Source organism: Lissotriton helveticus, chromosome 8, assembly GCF_964261635.1.
Source record: "Lissotriton helveticus chromosome 8, aLisHel1.1, whole genome shotgun sequence".
Lineage (NCBI taxonomy): Eukaryota > Metazoa > Chordata > Amphibia > Caudata > Salamandridae > Lissotriton > Lissotriton helveticus.
In genome coordinates, this window is record NC_136069.1 from 1,108,555,873 (window position 1) to 1,108,576,444 (window position 20,572).

Consider the following 20,572-nt stretch of genomic DNA (forward strand, 5'->3'; position numbering starts at 1 on the left):
CGCCATATTACCAAGCTGTCGCTAACGCCAGTTAGCGACAGCTTGTAGGCGATGGCGGGCATTTAGGGGCCCACTTTGCATGTCAGCGATAATTATCACTAATGACATGCAAAGTGGGCTTGCCAAGATGTTAGCGACTGAAAACAGTCGCTAACATCGCTATCTCCTATGATCGACACAGGCGTTGTTTTGGAAATATTCGCGCTAAGCGCGAATATCTCCAAAAGCTAACGCCTGCCCTGACCAGTTCTTAGCCATGTTATCCAATGAGAGGTGGATAACATGGCTAAGAGCATTGTCACGGTAATGCCTGAATATCGCTGTATTGACAGCGATATTCACGCATTTTGCCTTTTTTTTATCGCTCCGGAGATAAACCTTGCTAATAGCAAGGTATCTCAGCGATAAAAACAGGTGAAGGGCGGCTATAGAAATATTGCCGCTAAGCCAACACAGCGATAATTATCGCTAGTTGTTGGTAATATGCCGCTTTGTTTTTCTCACAATTTTTAGTTAATTTGTAGTTTTTCATCCGTTTTTATTGTCTTGTTAACACGGATTTATAGTATGCTAAGTTTATGTGAAATATTAACGTTTTTGGCAGAAAAAAAGAAGGGCACATGGACAACTGGTTTTGTATAAAAACAGTTTTTGTTATGCAGCAACAAAATCTAAAAAAAGAATCTGTGCTTTTATGCATGAGGGGATATAACAAGATTGATGGTATTGTTTTCAAAGCTTCTCACACTGAACAGAAACACAGGTTCTTCTTTCTTCCAGCTTTAGCTCTAATGCATATGGTTTAGCATTTGTATGCCTCCAAAGATGCATAACCTATCTTTTGGCTGCTTTATCTTGATGTGACCATTGCTTGATATTATCATTTGCTCAGTGAGGGTTCAGTTGCTATTAAGCAAAACACTATCAACGAATACGGCAAAAGTAATTTGACAAGGAGGTAATATTTCTAAAAAACAAATATTGATGTATATGGTACTTTCTCGATTATGTACAATGCAATGTCCTGCAGATAATACCAGCAGAAACATAACACACCACCAGGAGCACAAGAACAATCATAACACATTAAAGAAGATTGTGGTTTTGTATCAAAAGCAATTTACTCTGGAAACTGAGCTTGCATTGGATGAACCAATTGTAATGCCTTCAGCACACCCACAACTGCACATAAAACACAGAAGAGTTTTAACTCATTTTATTTTTACACCAACTCACAGAGACCGTTTCCAAACCTATCAATGAGCAGACTCTAGTAATCGCACAAAACTAAACACCGAGTAAAAGCCACTACAAATAATGACTCTTTCAGCTCGACTGATGGCCTTAAAAGAGCTGCTCAAAAGAAAGGCCAGCTAGGGAATCTACTATGATGCCAATTTAAGGGTGGTTAGCTCCATACAAATACAGGCAACAGCAATTGGGCAACTGAGCGCAACTCTAATTAAAATACATGCTTTGGGTAGTGTGTGACCTTAGAATGGCTGTGGGGCGTTCTCGCTACTTTATGTCTTTTGAAGGGCTGTGTTTGCGCCCTTGCTACTGTGGGGGAGATTTATCACATCTCCACATCTCCACGCAACTCAGCGTAGCCCCCGCGGGGCTGCGCTGAGTTGCACGACAGGGAAGGAGCAGGAGAGCGCCATATTTTCAAAGATATGGCTCTCTTGACCCCTTTCCCTTGTGCTGGGGCTGATTACAGTTGCTTTGCACCACGCACACACCCTAACGCTATGTGAGTCGAGCTTAGGTTTGGACGGGAAGCGTACCCTTCTTGAATAAAATGCTATACCTAGATACGAGGCAAAGATTTTCCCACTTTGTATGTGTGCTGCACAGTGCAGCACGCATGCAAAGTCGAAAAAGGAAGGAGAAATTAAAGCATTTCTCCTTTCTTGTGCCTAGTTTAAAAGGGCACAGTTTTCTCATGCTAAACTCAATCTACTATATTTAGTAAATTGGGTTTAGGGTGAAAAACCTTGGGTGGTTGCATGAGAACGCATTACTGTTACATTATTTCCAGCACTAAACAAGTTTAGCGCTGTAAAGTAAATTAGTGAAAAAAGATTTTACACACCTATTGCTTCACTTTTGTGATATAAACATAGCACAAAATCTTAGTAAATCTCTCCCTTGTGTGTCCTTAGAAGGGCTGTGGTGAGTTCTTGCACTGTGTGCCCTTTGAAGGGCCTTGTGTGCGTTCTTGCTACAGTGTGTCCTTTGAAGGGCCGTGTGTGTTTGTGTTCTTGCTACTGTGTGTCCTTTGAAGAGCCCTGTGCGCAGTCTTGCTACTTTGTGTCCTTGCTACAGTACAACTTAGATAATAATATATTATGGACACTTCTTTCAGTGAATATTTTTTGTGATTTCTTCTAGTATATTTTGAGAGCACTGTAGGAAAATACAAAGCAGAGTAAAATAGATAATAAAGCAGTTTCGTTTGTTACAGGCATTGTTTCGCTGATCTCTTTGGCTATCCTGTCGTACGAGCGATACAGCACCCTCACCTTGTGTAACCGACGAGGCCCCGACTTCAGGAAGGCGTTTTTGGCAGTTAGCGGCTCTTGGCTCTACTCTCTGATCTGGACGGTGCCGCCTCTGCTGGGTTGGAGCAGATATGATGTCGAAGGGGCAGGGACAAGTTGCTCTGTGCGGTGGACCTCTGAAACTCCAGACTCTGTATCCTATATTATCTGCCTCTTCATTTTCTGCCTGGTCATCCCAGTAATGGTCATGATATACTGCTACGGACGACTTATGTATGCGGTTAAGCAGGTACAACATTTAATTTATCATTAGCTCCGTGCAAAAGCGATGTACGCTCAACTGTGCAATAAACTAACTGCATGCCACACCAGTGCTCCTTCATGCACTAATGCACAAAAAGCTCTATTAGGTATTAATATTATTATTATTAATCTGTATTAGATTCACACATAGAAAACCATAAAAGTACACAATAAAAAAACACAGTTAATATATTACAATTTAAAATGTTAAATTTTAAAACAAAATCACATGTCTCAATACCCAGTTCAATTGGCTGAACATAGAAATTTGAATGTAGCAACACAGGCTGTGTAAACCTAGCAACAAAAACCTACTTTGTGGCCCGCTATGTTAATGGTTGTTTTTACCTGATGATACTCTCCCGTGTTCTGATCAATTAATTTCAGAGTAATTTAATCGTGCAACCATGGAGTAAAAGAGAGATAAAACATACGAAAGGTTTGAAGAAACATTCATCATTTTTAAATGGTAAAAAAATAACTTTTGTGAAACTAAATGTTAAACCTGTATATATAAAAAATAAGTAAGATGCATGATTCATTTCTAAATAATGACCCCTACCTAGACAAGTAGCATCACATGTTTTAAGTAAAGTGCATAGTTCTACATGATTGGACAGCAGCACAGAGAAAGCAAGCGAAAACAACACATTTCATAATCTGGAAGGCATTGTAATGTAAAAAAAGTATGGACACAATGTCTCAAGTTTCATCATTAATGGAACCAAAAAACCTTTAGTATATAATACATAGAATTTGCAGAAAAAGAGGAAGCAAATCATGGTCTGAGTATCACTCCCCATCAATTCATTTACTGTTAAGTGGGCGGGGAATGTTAATAACAAATGTCCTTGGTGTCCGGACCATTTGGAAAGTATTGGTCATTTTTTCTTTGCCTACCCAGCCTATCGAGCCCCACGATTAAAATGGCTCAAACCCTTATGTAGTAGACTGGATAGTAGGGGATACCTTGAAGCCCTGAGGATTTTTCGTACTATCAGGTCTGAGTTTGTTGTGGTTAGTGGGGCCAAGTTCCTAGGCAGGGCGGGGCTGATCCGTATTAGGAATCTGAATATTTTATAAATGATAATGTCCGAAGGTATTTTTACTGTAAAGTCTTTATCAACTGTTTAATATTTTTTTTAATGGGTTTATGAATGCTGTTTTTATTAACATCTCATGTATTGTATGCTTGTCTTTTATGAATTTTATTTCGAAATAAAGACGTAATGACCTGACCTGAGTATCACTATTACTACACCGGCATACAGTCGCATCTAAGTTGGTCTGATACCCTTTTGAAAAGCAGAGTAAATATTTTACCTTGTCCACCATGAACCTAAATAATAGAGAGCACTCCTAAGTCCTCCTTGTTTTCCATATATAACTGTCTGATATAACCTCCGTGTTCAGGGACAGATATTTTCCAATGGTTGCTTTCTGAGATTCTTCCATCACCCTCTTGTCATGCAATTGTGCTATTTACAATTATGAATTGTGTCTTTTATTGATAGATGCACATGAGATGGTGTCAAAAAGGCATGTGATAGGCATACCTCATCGAAGGAGGTTTTCACGTAGGACAACCTTGGGACTGGCATACCTTTGTCACAATTCAGACAGTCAATAATTATGGCCCTTGATAACGGGTCATCCTCATTGCACCAGATAGAAGCCACAGCATAGGTGGTTTGATTCATATATAGTTACTCAAATAAGTAAGTCACAGTTCACTTTGACAAATAAAATTTGATGAGGATCCTGGGATAGCCAAAAGACTCCTACAAAAATTATTTTCCTCCCTCTGTAATGGTGTACAATCAGCTCAACCCCAAATGCCCGCCCCATAAAAAGCTATGGGGGAGCATTGTGAACCAAAGGATCCAACCAATTTTGCCCTATTTTGCTGGACATGTGCTTCCCAGGATCTTGTCATGCTAAACGTTACCCCCAAGTATGGGAACATTTTTGAGCTTTCTAAGGCATTTTATTCTAAGATCCACACGTCTTTTGGTCCCACATGCCATTATATAAGATTTACCTAAATTGGTTCAAAGATCCAAGTTTGACATAAATGTCACAAAAGTGTGACCCACAATTCTTAAAGCTTTTGGTGTTTGGGTCACTAAGATTGCATCGTCTGCATACAGAAGTGGGGGGAGTGGAATGCCATTTACTTTTGGGCCATCTAGGATGCTGGCTTCTAACAGAGTATTCAGGTTGTTAAATTAAAGAATATAAATAAATATTATAGTAGCAAGAACACAACCTTGCAGCACTCCTCGATGGGTCTCAATAATGTCTTGCAGTTCACCTTTTTGTCCATTACGTACCATTGCTGCAGTATTAGAGTCCCATCCAGTCTAATATCTTGGAGATGCTGCCAGAGCTTGTTTCAAGTTACACAATCGAAGGACATGGATAAATCCATGAAGCCTAGATACAATTTGGACTGTTTGGCTACTGTATACTTGCCAATTACCAAATTTAAGTTCAAACACAGCTCCACCACTTCAAGACCAGCCTGAAAGCCATATTGGCAGGAATCCAGGATATTCTTTTCACGTACCCAATCCTGAATCCTATTATAAAGGGCACGACTAAAAACCTTGGCCGGTATGTCAATTAAAGAAATTGGGCGGTAGCAGTTAATCTTGGCCCGATCTCTTTTTAAAAAAAAATGGGAACTGTGATAAAATTCACCCAAGAACTTGGTATGGTGGAGGATATCATATTGCTAAAACACTTGTCAGTAGAGGAGCTCATATGGTCAACTTATAATTTATTAGGTCGATGGGAACTCCATTGGGGCCGGTGAATAACCCCCTGCACTCTGTACAATCACTGCTGTAACTTCATCAATTGTAAAATTTAGAATGTTATAAGAAATAGGAACTTGGTCTAGTAAAGACAAAGATTTCACGCCACTATCTGAGTATATTTTGGAATAATAGTCCACCCACGAATCGCGCTCTATGTGGCAGCAAATAGTGGTTGATGACTCAAGAGAGTGCATGCTTGCTACCGCTTTCCAGAATAGGTTACTGTCCTTTGTGTAAGCCTTATCAGATAAGACCTGCCACTGCTGAGAGATAACCTTATTTCCTCTCTGAGAAACCACAATTTTGTAATCTTTCTTCATGGGGGCCACCTCTGCATGATCTCTAGGGTTCTTAGACAGGGCTCTACGTAATGATCGCTTAGCAAGTGACCATGCATGGTCAAATCACTCTGGACATTGTTGCATGGGTGTGTGGGGCTTGCTAAGGGTTATTCTGATCTTCTCACAGAAGCCTATAAAGGCAATAACTACCTTCCCATCTATTAGGTATCTCTGAAGTATAATTATATTTTTCTATTTGCAAATTAGGAATTAACTAGTATTGCAAAAAAAGATAGTGCATTGATTGTTGAAGCTGAATTTGATTTTGCTGCCCCTGCTTAGTCAGTGTTTAATACAAAAAAGCATTCCCTTGCTACACTGGTGTGCCTGACATTGAATGTGCAACTGTATCTATGGGATATGGTATGTGAGGTAATTTCTTCCCTATCGAGGAGAAATAACTATTTCTATTAGCTTCTTCCTCTTTCTATGTGTGCTGCATTCTGCAGCACACATAAAAAGAGGGATATGCCTCCCAGGATTGTTTTTGGGCAGGAAGGTGCGCCTTCCTGTACAAAAACAAACCTTTCTGCAACACAAGCACCCTTGCACCATGGTGCAAGGATGCCTGCATTTGGGCTAGGCTAACAAAAGGGGCTAGAGAGCAAGGGAAAGGACAGGAATCCACCATATTGCTTAAATACAGTGCATTCCAGACCTTTCCCTGTCACGCAGTGCAGCACAGAAAGGTGTTCCATTGTGCTGCGTAACCTTACCATTTAATGCAACAAAAATCAAAATGATAAAAGGAAGTGTTGATTGGTTCACTGCCACTGGTGGTCACTCAGACCACATACCATTCCATTGTTTCTCACTCACTATGTCACTTAAGACTGAGGCCAGCCAGCAGCAAATCAGTCTTGGTCCAACGCCAATTATTAAAAGTCAGCATAAAACGTCAGGTCCCCTCCAGACAAGAACAAAAGAACTCCACACTGGTTCCAACATACAGAAGTGGAGAGCAGCTAGTGCAGTCCTGGTACCATATTTTAAATTCTTCCTTTTACGCAGTGCCAGACTACACTTGGCCCACGTATAATATTTGACTTGCATACCGCTAATGTAACTTGGTACTTTTCCAGGACCTTTCCGAAACATTCAATGAGGTAATTGCGATTAACCAATTATTTACCATTTCTAAGAGGCAGACAACATGCAGTCCATTTTTGTATCTGATAATTGGAGTGTTGGAATGTTGTGAGCTCTTTTGTTGACAATGGAGTGGTAGAGGGTCAATCATGGCTGGCATAGCCATTCTGCTTCAACAATTGTGGATTAAGTCACTCACTGCACATGGCCAGTTGTGAGAAATTGGACTGTTGGTTGACTAGCTTGTGAGCCCTAGCCAAGAAACAGCCACAATCATTTGTAGGGTGAACTAAATGAACCTGTGCTTGAACTTGGGTAGCTTGGCACAAAAAACAGTCAGTCTTAATTTAGAGGTAATGTGTAAAGTATTTATATGCACACAAACAGTAATAAAGTGAAAACACAACACAAGAAAAATCCCAAGTCAATTTAGAAATATAGAGTAAATGTTAATAAATTATTTGACACCAAAACGAACAAATGAGTGGAACCGGAGTTATGAATGTTTAAATTTGTTTATGAAAGCTAGCACCAAAAAGGTCGAAGCACCAACAGCAGACACCTAGTCATGCAAGACTGTGTCAAAGTCAAAAAATATTGCTGATCATGATGGAGTGTGGTTTGGATATCAGAAGTGGATTGGGCCGGATCATTGCTAATCTTTGGACTAAGCAGAAATTCTGAGAAAAAGTGCCTAAGGTGGTAAAGTGCAGCATGGCAAGGCAGCAGGAGGGGTCTGATGTGGGAGCATAGTTGTTGGATAGCCTTGGGTCAAAGCTGTGGTGAATATTTCTATGTTTTGGATGTAGTCTCAGTAATAGAAGTCAAAAATCTTCAGTGGGACGAGGCAGATGTTGAAGCCGAAGACGGTTCCATGAGGCCAGATACCCCTGTGGCAAAGCACCACTGAAAAGAATTTGCTGCTGCGGAGAAGATTATAGCAGGAGTAGGCACAAAGTCAATTTGACCACAGATGCACCTCAGGTGGATAGGTGAGCAGGTTGGGCCAGGTCTCCTCCTGGTTCTCAGAGCGGTTTTTGGCCCACATTTTTCCAAGTCCTCTGTTTTGGGATTGTACCATCTGGTCACCTTTAGCACCACAATCAAGTGTCCAGGACAGGTGGGACAACTCTTGAGGGTTTAGGAATAATTTAGGCAAGGCCCAGGTCCGGGTTCAAGATGGTGGGAGCCTTTTGCGTCCCTGTGGTTCTAAACAGGAGACCAGCAAATCAGCCCTCGTAGTCACTCTAGTTCCAGCCCTAGGTTCAGTTGAAGATGCAGGACTCAACAGCTGGGCTGGCCATTGATGGCTTCACTTATGAGGTTTTGACATAGGCCAGCACTTCACGGAATCATGCTGCACTGCCCTACATCAAAACTAAAGGGCAGGAATGCGCTGTATCTATGAGATGGAGTGCATTTCTCTCCTTTTCACCTGTGCTGGAGCACAATGGGCTGCCATGTGCCAACGCTGGCCTACTAGCACCATGGTGCAAGGGTGCCTGCATTGTAGAGCTGATTGATTTTTTGCAGGAAAGGACACCTTCCTGTACAAAATCAAACAATTCAGACAATTTCCTCTTTCTAGGTTTGCTGCAGAATGCAACTGACAGAAAAAGGAAAAAATATGGAGAAATGAAAACATTTTCTCTCAATTCGCCTCCATACCGCTACCCCTGGTAAATCTGGGAATGCTTCAGGTTCCATGGGTGTTGCGTGGGAACACCCACAGTAACATTCTTGGAACGCTCCTTTCATGCAGTGTTCTGCGGGAAAAGGGGACATATTTACAAGGCCATGGAAAATGGCTTTATGTTTCCATTGCAAATATGTGGGGCACATTGCGCCCCGAAACTTAAAAAAATGGTGTTCCAGTGGTGCAAAAGTGCTCATAAATGAGGCCCTCACAGTTCAAGCCAGGCTCTAGCCATCAAAGCAGTCCCTACAGGAATACCAAAACAGTCTTTCAGAGTGCACAACAGGTGACAGCAGCAGGCAGTCCCCTGAGAGTCCCATGGTGCCCTTCCTCTTGAAGGCCGGAGAGGCTTCTAGAAAGGTTCTTTGAAGTGCATGGAACTTCCTGCCTCACTCGTCCTGGCTCCAAGCTGGCTGCAGTAACAATGTGAAGGTGTTAGGTCTTTTGTGTGAAGGCAGAACACACACTATACAGTTGCAAGTGGGGCTGTGCTGATCTCCCCCTCCCATACTGCCAGCATATATCCCAATGAGGCACATCTAATCCTTCTATGTGTGACTGTCTGGGAGGAATTCTCAAAGAGTAACTACCAGTTGCACCCAGTCATTTGACCCCGAACAGGATGCAGGTACAAAGGGAAGGAAAATTTAACTTTCTAAAAGTAACACACAAATGGGATGGGAGGCTGCGTACGATAAGTCTAACTACTGGCAATAGCTTGGGGTACCACTCCAGCCAATCGTTCTTTTGCTCACTATGCCTCCTTACTTTGGACTCAGCCATATGCAAATTAGTTTTGACCCTCTTCCTCATGGGAACAGTCCAGCCTGAACTGCCAAACCAGGTTCTCCCTGAACCAGAATGCAAGCAATCCAGGACAGGTTTCGCTCTAGTTATGGGCTCATCAGCCGGGTGCAGCTTAGTTCATGTGACACAGTGAGCATGTGATCCATGTCTGGGCATACCCATGCCACTTAGAGCGGTACATGTAACACACAAAAGGTGATGGGAGGCTGCTTGCAATATGTCTAACCATTGGCAATTGCTCGGGGTAGCACTCAAACCCATCGCTCTTTTTCTCACCATGCTACCTCAGTTTGGACCCAGTCATATGCAAAACAGTCTGATTTGCATATGGCTAGGTCCAAACTGAGGTGGCATTGTGGGCAAAACTGATTAATTGAAATGCAGCCCCAAGCGATTGCCAGTGGATGAGGTTAATTTGAGCATTCCATCCATCTCCTTGTTGTTTTTCCAACTTTCTAAATGTAGCATTTTCAAAATGGTAATAAAAAATCTGACTTTACCATAAAAGAGGGTTTATCATTACATTTCCATAGATGCCACACATGACATAGCTACCTTCTCTCAATTGAAACTTACAGCTTACTAAATCTAATAAGGATTTTCCAAAGTTATCCAATGGGATGAGTAGGCTTCACAGTAGTGAAAAATGAATGTATGTCAAACTTAAAAGTACACGTCCAACCTTTAAATTACAAGGCACCCTGCCCCTTGGGCTACCTAAGGCCACACACACATGCACAAATGCACACACAGACACACACATGCACACACACACACTAACTCTCTCACAATCACACACAACACAATTGCGGCTGATGTTTGTTGCCTGGCTCCATAACTTCTCGCATTGTTAAGAAATAAAAACATGGTGTAGGGTGTGTTTATGTCCTTCCTTTTGTGATAATTGTAAGGTTTGTATATTTTCCTGACCAAATGCCTATTCCCCTTATTCTTTCTATTAGTAATTTGAATCTACGTAAGCAGAGCTCCCACCCTACGCTACACAAAACCACAACTGGGTGATCCATGCCTAAAATATGCCTGTAGCAGTAGTAGTAACTTGATGGTTGTGTTTTGGTTGTATATGTCCCCACATATTCGGCTGCCCAAAATTAGGGCCATATTTATCCAAAAGTAATACAACGCAGCTCAGCAAGTCACCTAGCTGCGATGCATTACAGGCAAACTGCATAAATGCATCATATTTATCACATTACTACGCATTCCCGCCTTTTTCCAGTGTTGCCGCAAAATGACTACCTAGAGCCAATGCAGGCACTTTGCTGCACTAAAACAATCCCCTAAGGTCTTTTAATCTATCTATATGTGCTGAAAATTTAGCACACATAGAAAGAGTAAGTAACTAGGAGAAATGTTCTCCTCATTGCACCTCCCCTGGGAAGGCGTAGCATTTTGGTGCATTCCCAGGTCTGCCAGTAATGGCACATCTAGGAATGTGTCAACAATCCATTGAAGTTGCGTGGGAAGACCCATGCAACGTTCATGGAACACCTCCCTGAGGCAGGGTAATGCAAAGCAGTAATTTGAATTCCTCCTGATTTATCAAACCACTCAGGGCCATTCAAATATGCCATACCTGTACTTGGCCTGACCTTATCATGTACATACTGGTTTATGGGATTTTAACCTTGCAGTTCTTTCTGCCTTAAAAATGTGCTCTGCAAAGTCTACTTTTATCCTCGCTAAGCTATGGAAGGAAAATGTTTTATACATTAACTTACCATCTTTTTGTCATGAGAAGAATTGAATCCTAGGTGTCTCTAATTTCTTTTGACCAAGTGTTAGGTTTCTGTTTTTGCATTTTGCTAGGGTATCTTGTTGAATTTGTTGTCAAATGGAAAGATAGACCTTTCTCAGCAAGACATCATTATAATATTGAATACACAAAAATGCCTAAAGCACACTTACTTCAAACGAAAGCCTTTCAAGGGATGGAAAAATATTTATTCAATCCAAACCTAGCAACTTTATTTTTTGCCAATTATTTTATACTTCATCAAAAACTACTTATGCTTTAAACAACAGAAAAAAACACTGTACATTGAAATATTTTACACTTTTGTACAAAGAGAGATAAACAATATTTGAACAAATGTACCAACATCAAACATCGTACAAAGAAATAAATACATTACACCAAAAACACAAATACATACATTAATAATCAATGAATAAGAAAAATCTAGTGCATGGGGAATATTGTCAAATAAATGACAGTAATTCAATATTCACTGGACTCATGAGTCCTAGTTGTCTTTGCTAATGAAATTTTATTCCACCAAAAAAACTGCCGACGCGTTTCAAGGCCAGGACGAATGTCCCTGGTCTCTCATCAGGGCTTTTAATCTTTGTATCTGTAAGATGCAAAGGAGAAAAGCGATTTAATGTCTTGAACTAGTGATAGCCTCTAATATTCTTAGTCACGTGTATTGCTCATTAAAAGTAAGGAATCAGTACATACCAGGCTCTTTTTGTAGGGAGGAGGCGGTATATTGGTAGGTTCTGGGGCACCGAGGGATTCAATCGTAATATTTTGGGCAATCTGATAAAAAAAAGTCGGAGTAAGTGTAAATCTAACATGTCGCAGCCTGTCTAGGATCTGCGGCGTCATGATAAATAATGGAAAAACACTGACCTTCAGGTTGCAGTCTAGCGGCTAAATATCGGGGAAAGTGTGACCATCAACCAGTTTCGGCAAGAAACATTCACAAAGTTGTGTGAATAAATGTCTAGCTGGGGAGGGTCCCTCGCGCATGGAAAATTAAAACGGGGCGCAATTGAAAGCATACCTTGTTAATGCTTCGTTTGCCCATAAACTCAGTAATTCCTCCGCACACCCGCACCTGGCAAGTAAAAAGAGAAGCTTGTAAAACTTCTTGCCGGTTTAATAATTCTCAATAAACGGGGGCGCTGGTGTGAGGGCCTCTTACCTTCTCTACACGCACTTTCTCTGCACTGGATTACTCGGAATTCCAATCAAGGTGGCCGGCTGGCATCTAACCGCAATTTATGTAAATGTGGCCCAGATGCATTGTGGGCGTTGCAGTGTCTATTAGCATCATGAAATGCCTAAAAGCGTCGTGCTCGATGTAAACATTGTGAGGGTAGGGAGGCGGGGAATATGAAATCTATAGAAGCCCCGTATTCGATCAATGAATCTGTAAAACTGTGCGGTTTCATTGATTACGAACTCGCTTCGTGCCGCGGAATGTGCCTAACAATGGCAGGTGTTTTCAGGGTCAGTGTTTAGAAGTGTTATTTAAACACGTATGTCACACTATACCTGCGCCTTACTCATGGCTTGTTGTGGCAAAAAAAGGGGGGGAGGGAGGAGCCCAGCTAGGAAATGTTCAAATGCTAACATACCCAGAATGCCTCGGTGCTGTGTTTTAGGGGGTGAATTTTGAAATGTGAGGAACATGGCCCACTGACTGTGCCTGGCGAGTCACAGACTGCATCAAGTCACTCCTAAAAGAAGGGGTGTTACAAGCGCCCTATTTCAGAAAGATTGTTTAGCCTATTGAATTTCAGGATCAAATATGCCTCTTTTTGGAGCAGAATCCGCTCGACATCTTGGCACAGTTTATAGAATTTACTGTATACAAAATGGACCATCTAAAGTCATGTTCGGTATGGCCCTTTTCCAAAAAGTGCTCAACCATGGGAGCCGTAGTCACTTTCCTTTTAATCCGAGATCGATGTTGGCTGATTCGGTGATTGATCTGTTGGTTAGTCTTACCAACATAGATCTTCGAGCAGGGACACAGTATCGCGTACACCACATTCTTTGTCCTACAGTTAGAAAATTCAGTGTGTGACCATTTGGTCCCTTGATGGATGAACTCCTTACCCTCAATTGTATTCGGGCAAGCGACACAATTGCCACACTTGTGGTGGCCCTCGATAGGTTTGAGTTTCCATTGTGCCAGCAAGTCATTTTTTGGCTTTGGTATGGCAATGTCTGCTCTGACCAACTGCTGGCCAATGCTCTGATTCTTTTTATATGCGAAGATAGGCTTTGGAAAAGGACAATCAAGGCCTTCCAAAAGGTGCCAATTCTTCAGCACGGCCTGCCTTAGTTTGTGTGTGTCAGGGCAGAATGTCGTGACGCACACAAGTTTCTCAAGCGGTGTGCGTTTTTTGGCTTGGAGTAAGCATTCCCGAGGCGTATATTTAGCTCGTTTGAAAGAATGCTCAGGAGCTTTTTAGGATAGCCTCTTTGTTGCATGTCAGAGCAGAAATTGCGGGCATGTTTTTCATAGTCATTAATGTCGGAGCAATTCCTCTGGATCCTAAGTAGTTGCAATTTTCCATTGAACATAGCATCAGCCGCATGACATTTCTGGATGTCGAGCTCACGTGCGCCCAAGGACAACTCAAAACATCTCTTTTTAAAAAGCCAACAGATAGGAATACCATCTTACATCATAAAAGCGCACACCCAAGAAATCTCAAGGCTAATTTGCCTTATGGGCAACTACTTAGGATCCGGAGGAATTGCTCCGACATGAATGACTATGAAAAACATGCCCGTAATTTCTGCTCTGACATGCAACAAAGAGGCTATCCTAAAAAGCTCCTGAAGCATTCTTTCAAACGAGCTAAATATACGCCTCGGGAATGCTTACTCCAAGCCAAAAAACGCACACCGCTTGAGAAACTTGCGTGCGTCACGACATTCTGCCCTGACACACACAAACTAAGGCAGGCTGTGCTGAAGAATTGGCACCTTTTGGAAGGCCTTGATTGTCCTTTTCCAAAGCCTATCTTCGCATATAAAAAGAATCAGAGCATTGGCCAGCAGTTGGTCAGAGCTGACATTGCCATACCAAAGCCAGAAAATGACTTGCTGGCACAATGGAAACTCAAACCTATCGAGGGCCACCACACGTGTGGCAATTGTGTCGCTTGCCCGAATACAATTGAGGGTAAGGAGTTCATCCATCAAGGGACCAAATGGTCACACACTGAATTTTCTTACTGTAGGACAAAGAATGTGGTGTACACGATACTGTGTCCCTGCTCGAAGATCTATGTTGGTAAGACTAACCAACAGATCAATCACTGAATCAGCCAACATCGATCTCGGATTAAAAGGAAAGTCAATAGCGCTCAGACAGGGCTAAACAATGTTTCTGAAATAGAGCGCTTGTAACACCCCTTCTTTTAGGAGTGACTTGATGCAGTCTGTGACTTGCCAGGCACAGTCAGTGGGCCATGTTCCTCACATTTCAAAATTCACCCCCTAAAACACAGCACCGAGGCATTCTGGGTATGTTAGCATTTGGACATTTCCTAGCTGGGCTCCTGCCCCCCCCCCCTTTTTTGTCACAACAAGCCATGAGTAAGGCGCAGGTATAGTGTGACATACGTGTTTAAATAACACTCCTAAACACTGACCCTGAAAACACCTGCCATTGTTAGGCACATTCCGCGGCACGAAGCGAGTTCAAAATCAATGAAACCGCATAGTTTTTCAGATTTATTGATCGAATACGGGGCTTCTATAGATTTCATATTCCCCGCCTCCCCACCCTCACAATGTTTACATCGAGCACAACGCTTTTAGGCGTTTCATGATGCTAATAGACACTGCAACGCCCACAATGCATCTGGGCCGCATTTACATAAATTGCGGTTAGATGCCAGCCGGCCATCTCGATTGGAATTCCAAGTAATCCAGTGCAGTGAAAGTGCGTGTAGAGGCCCTCACGCCAGCGCCCCCGTTTATTGAGAATTATTAAACCGGCAAGAAGTTTTACAAGCTTCTCTTTTTACTTGCCAGGTGCGAGTGAGCGGAGGAATTACCGAGTTTACGGGCAAACGAAGCATTAACAAGGTATGCTTTCAATTGCGCCCCGTTTTAATGTTCCATACATGAGGGACCCTCCCCAGCTAGACATTTATTCACACAACTTTGTGAATGTTTCTTGCAGGAAACTGGTTGATGGTCACACTTTCCCCGATATTTAGCCACTAGACGGCAAACAGAAGGTCAGAGTTTTTCCATTATTTATCATGACGCCGCAGATCCTAGACAGGCTGCGACATGTTAGATTTACACATACTCTGACTTTGTTTGATCAGATTTCCCAAAATATTACGATTGAATCCCTCGTTGCCCCAGAACCTACCAGCATACCGCCCCCTCCCTACAAAAAGAGCCTGGTATGTACTGATTCCTTACTTTTAATGAGCAATACACGTGACTAAGAATATTAGAGGCTATCACTAGTTCAAGACATTAAATCGCTTTTCTCCTTTGCATCTTACAGATACAAAGATTAAAAGCCCGGATGAGAGACCAGGGACATTCGTCCTGGCCTTGAAACGCGTCGGCAGTTTTTTTGGTGGAATACAATTTCATTAGCAAAGACAACTTGGACTCATGAGTCCAGTGAATATTGAATTACTGTCATTTATTTGACAATATTCCCCATACACTAGATTTTTCTTATTCATTGATTATTAATGTATGTATTTGTGTTTTTGGTGTAATGTAATTATTTCTTTGTACGATGTTTGTTGTTGGTACATTTGTTCAAATATTGTTTAGCTCTCTATGTACAAAAGTGTAAAATATTTCAATGTACAGTGTTTTTTTCTGTTGTTTAAAGCATAAGTAGTTTTTGATGAAGTATAAAATAATTGGCAAAAAATTAAGTTGCCAGGTTTGGATTGAATAAATATTTTTCCATCCCTTGAAAGGCTTTCGTTTGAAGTAAGTGTGGTTTAGGCATTTTTGTGTATTCTATATTCAAATAAGGTCTAGCTTCAACCACGTATATAGACCTATCTCCTTAGGGACACATCATTATAATATTGGCATGACAAACCTCAGGATAGATTTTCTCTGTTTGTCTCCTACTCAGTATGGTAAGGAATTACAGGTTGATGCTACCCTTTAAAAATGTTCACATTCGTCCCACAGCAGAGGTTATTTATTTAGGCTGAACACTCACAAGTGATAGTCTTTAGGTTTCTGGGTTTCTTTCATCTTCATGGAGGTCACAGGCCCATCTGATAGACTTCTAAACTCGGCCATTTCGTAAATCACTGGTAGTCTGGCTGGCTCACGTTATTTTGAAACAAAATTAAAATGATTTTTCTGGATTTTCTAATATTGAGTCACTTTTTTTTAGCTTCAAGAGCTTTAACAAATGTACACTTTGTAGTTGACTTCAGCAATTTCCAAGTCTGACTGTGTGAATAAATTATATTAAAAGCCTAGCTTTGGACTTTGCCTGATTATTTGTTGTAATTAATTTAAAAGGAATCATATTAGTTGTAAAATGGCACTCAATTGAGGTGCCAATGAAGAATGGTATATTTTATTAGAGCAAACGGGTTTTAGAATGTTTTTTAAGATTTGTGTTTATTTCATCCGTGATTCATATGAATAGAATTCATTGACTGACTGACTGACCTTACCACCAATATTTAACGAGTTTGAGCTATAGCAGGCATGCATCACCAATACCAAGTTACCACGTGGAAAAAACTTAAGGGCCTCATTTATGAGTTTTTGCTGTAGGGCAGCACCAGAGGAACTTCCTGCTGCGCTGCCCTACAGCAAAAGAAAAGAGCAGGAATGCGCCTTATCTATCAGGTATGACGCATTCCTGTCCTTTTCCGCAGTAATGGCACACAATGGGCTGCCGTGCGGCAATGCAGGCACCTGTGCACCTGGGTGCAAGGGTGCCTGCATTGCGGGGATGAATATTTTTGTGCAGTAAGGAAAACCTTACTGCAGAGAAACAATCACAAGAGGTTTTTTCCTCTTTCTATCTGTTTTGCAGATTGCAGCACACAGAAAAAGGAAAAACGAGGAGAAATAAAGATATTTTTCCTTTTTGTGCCTCCCCTATGCTCCCCTGGGGAAGCATATGTTTTTGGCGCCTCCTCAGACTTACAGTTTCCCATAAATCTGGGGCAGTGTCAGAAAGCCAATGCTCTTGTTGAGAACGCCCCCAGCAACACCCATTGCATGACGCTTTAATGCAGAAAACTGTGTCAAGGGGAACAATATTTACAAGACAGCATTAAGCCAAAAAAGTGGCTTGGTGCTGCCTGGTAAACATGGAGCAGGCTCCTGCACCACTGGAGCATCACAAAAAGTGATGCATGTGTGGCGCAATAAATAAGCCCCTCAATGAGCAAAGGTAGCTTCACCAATTAAATGTTATTATGTTGTAAGCCGTGTGTTTTACCTCATTTTTTGTTTGCAGACCTCATTCATGTTAAGGTGCATGACCTCTAATCCAAAAAAAAGAAAACATAAGTCGTCATGAGTTCCTTGCCTGCTTACACACAGCCCACTCACTCTCTATTACTATTTGTCTCTCAATACGTAACATAATTAAGTACAGAAGGTGTTCATTGTACTTAAAATATATGGACTCTGCAGGTATGACTACAGAACACATGCTACTAGTGTAAAGAGAAATAATTGGGGGTCTATAAAAAAAGAATATGATATGCACCATTGCTTAGGCGGTACAAGAGGACCCCTAAATGTGTTGGAAGAGTATAACTTATTGACGTAGCAATATCTATTTCCTAATGGATATTGGATTAATTTGTGATTTTAGAGCACTTATGCCCATGTATGATTCACAGCATATATATTTCACTATGTTCTTTTAAAACTAAGCAGCAGAATTAGAAAACAAGCATTGGTAGTGCCAATAGGTTTGACTTTCATGTGTTGCATCCTGCGCTCTAAGAGTCTCACCTCTCCCTTCAAAAGGGAGTAATATGTCACCAAAAGTCTTATTTTTAATACTAGGGCATACGATTATTACCACTTACAGTCTGGTCATAGTAGCAGGGCTTTGGAGTGGGCCAAGAGCCGGTGACAAACAAACATACGTCCGAGAATGGTTCCCTAGAACCAATACCTCAGTTTTATCTGCATTCAGCTTCAAAAGGTTATTCAAACACATAACAATAGCAATACTTTCACAAAGTTTAAGGGGAAAGTCAGTGTTACTACCACTTGCATTACAAACTGAATATTGGTCTGCCATCGCACCCTACGCTCATGCCTCCACGACTCAGGAATCCGTGGCAAAGCTCTGAACTGGACCTCCTCCTTCCTCTCCAGCAGAACACAGAGCGTCTGCCTGCCCCCCTTCCGATCCAAAGCCTTTCAGATCATCTGCGGCATTCCCCAAGGAACAGCTCGACCCTGTTCAACATCTACAAGGCCTCGCTCACCCTCGTCGCCAGACTGCACGACCTCAACATCATTTCCTACGCTGACAACACACAGCTGATCATCTCCCTCACCAAAGACCCACGAACTGCCAAAACCAACCTCCACGAGGGAATGAAGGCCGTCGCCGAATGGATGAAGAGCAGCCATCTGAAACTGAACTCGGACAAGACGGAGGTCCTTATCCTCGACTCCACCCCCTCAGCCTGGGACGACTCCTGGTGGCCATCTGCCCTGGGCGCAGCACCGACACCCACCGACTACGCATTGCAACTTGGGATTCACCCTCAACTCAATATCAATATCAATATACAGCTTTATTCGATTTTGATTCAAAAAATCATAAAAGCGTACAGTTCAAAACAGTGAAAAATAAAAACATACATACAATAATACATAATATCTACATGTTAAAAACTTTTACCCAACCCGTGGAAATAAGTTACTTAATTGTAATGTACTATACACAGGTCAAGATTTGATCAACCAACAATTAATAAAAGTTCCAGTACTTAGGACTATAAAGCAAGGATTCCTGACGATTATGAGTAGGAAAACTTCTTCCCATTAACATGTTGGACCCTGCCTTTAGACTGGATTTAGGGTACCACGACATTCTGGGGTAGAAATCGTGCAAGTCCCAGACGGAAACTGGGCTGTTTCCCACTTGAGGTGCGCAGGTACACAGGTACGGGACAATGTTTCTCTGCCTGAATCTAACAAGAATTAGGTCACCCACAATATCTTTTTGGAGAGAACCCAGCCAGCCCACCCTTCTAACACTCATTATTGTGCCCACAAGGTTGGGTGGCAAGGGTCTATTGGTGGTCAGCCAAAATTTGACCTTGTTCAGCAGGTCGTGTTGTCTCTCGATATTGCCTGGGGGAAGTTCTGGTACTCCTGCGAGGACACAGACAAAAGGAGCTGCCTCCGGGGGGAGGTGGATGGAAGTAACTTTGTTATAGTGTGCTCTAGGAGCAACAGGTTGCGAGAGAGTAAGTGTAGAGGAGGGTCTACGAAGTATTAGGGCTGGTACATTGGAGGCTTGTGGTTGGGTTAAGTCTCTTTTGACTTGCGTGGTTGGCTTTGGGTCTTTCGAGGTGGAAGGTGGATCAGGACATTTGGGTGTTACAGTACTTTTGTTAGCTGGCAAGGTGGAGTTGGTGGACTTGATGGTTTCTTCCAGTCCCGTCAGCCTATCCCCTAATGTGGTTATTTTGTCTAACAGTGGTGTTATGAGAGAGCTGACCAGATGATCAATAAGGGATAATAGATCCTTCTGAAAATAAGATGGTAGAACAACTAGTTTCTCCGCAGTCTCCGGAATCATGGATAGGTTGCTTGCAGGAAGTGTAGGGCTTAAGCACAATTTAGGTTGATTCCCCATGTTATTTGCCCCGTTACAATTCCTTATAGCGGATAAGGAGTTATGATTAACGGGCCTTTGGATGTTTTGGATGTTATCTTCATTAGATAATGGGAGGGGTTGCAAAGAGCTGGCAGCCTCGGGTGATGCACAAAAGTTTTCAGTAAGGACCGGCGAATCCACAAGAACATGTGTGGTTTTGCATAGGAAGTTTAACTCATCTAGCCACGAAGGCGCTTGGTCCACGTTTACTGGTTGTAAGGTTTCAATGGGCATTGTAGTGTTATCCCCCTTGAAAGACATAATCTGGTGTCAGTCCTAGGACAGAGGCAAAGTCAATAGATAATACGGTGAAATAATGCAGATGTGGTTTACCTCGTATTTTCCTGGACTCACGTAATCAAGG

At 42.0% G+C, this 20,572-nt stretch overlaps 1 protein-coding gene across 1 annotated transcript in view; it reads left to right on the plus strand.

Moving 5' to 3' along the window:
• Window positions 1–20,572, plus strand: part of LOC144773129 (parapinopsin-like) — a 1,885,416-nt gene that overhangs the window by 856,531 nt on the left and 1,008,313 nt on the right. Inside the window, exon 2 of the mRNA XM_078657990.1 lies at window positions 2,468–2,793. Coding sequence (XP_078514116.1) covers window positions 2,468–2,793 — 326 coding nt within the window. The remainder of the gene's footprint in view (window positions 1–2,467; window positions 2,794–20,572) is intronic.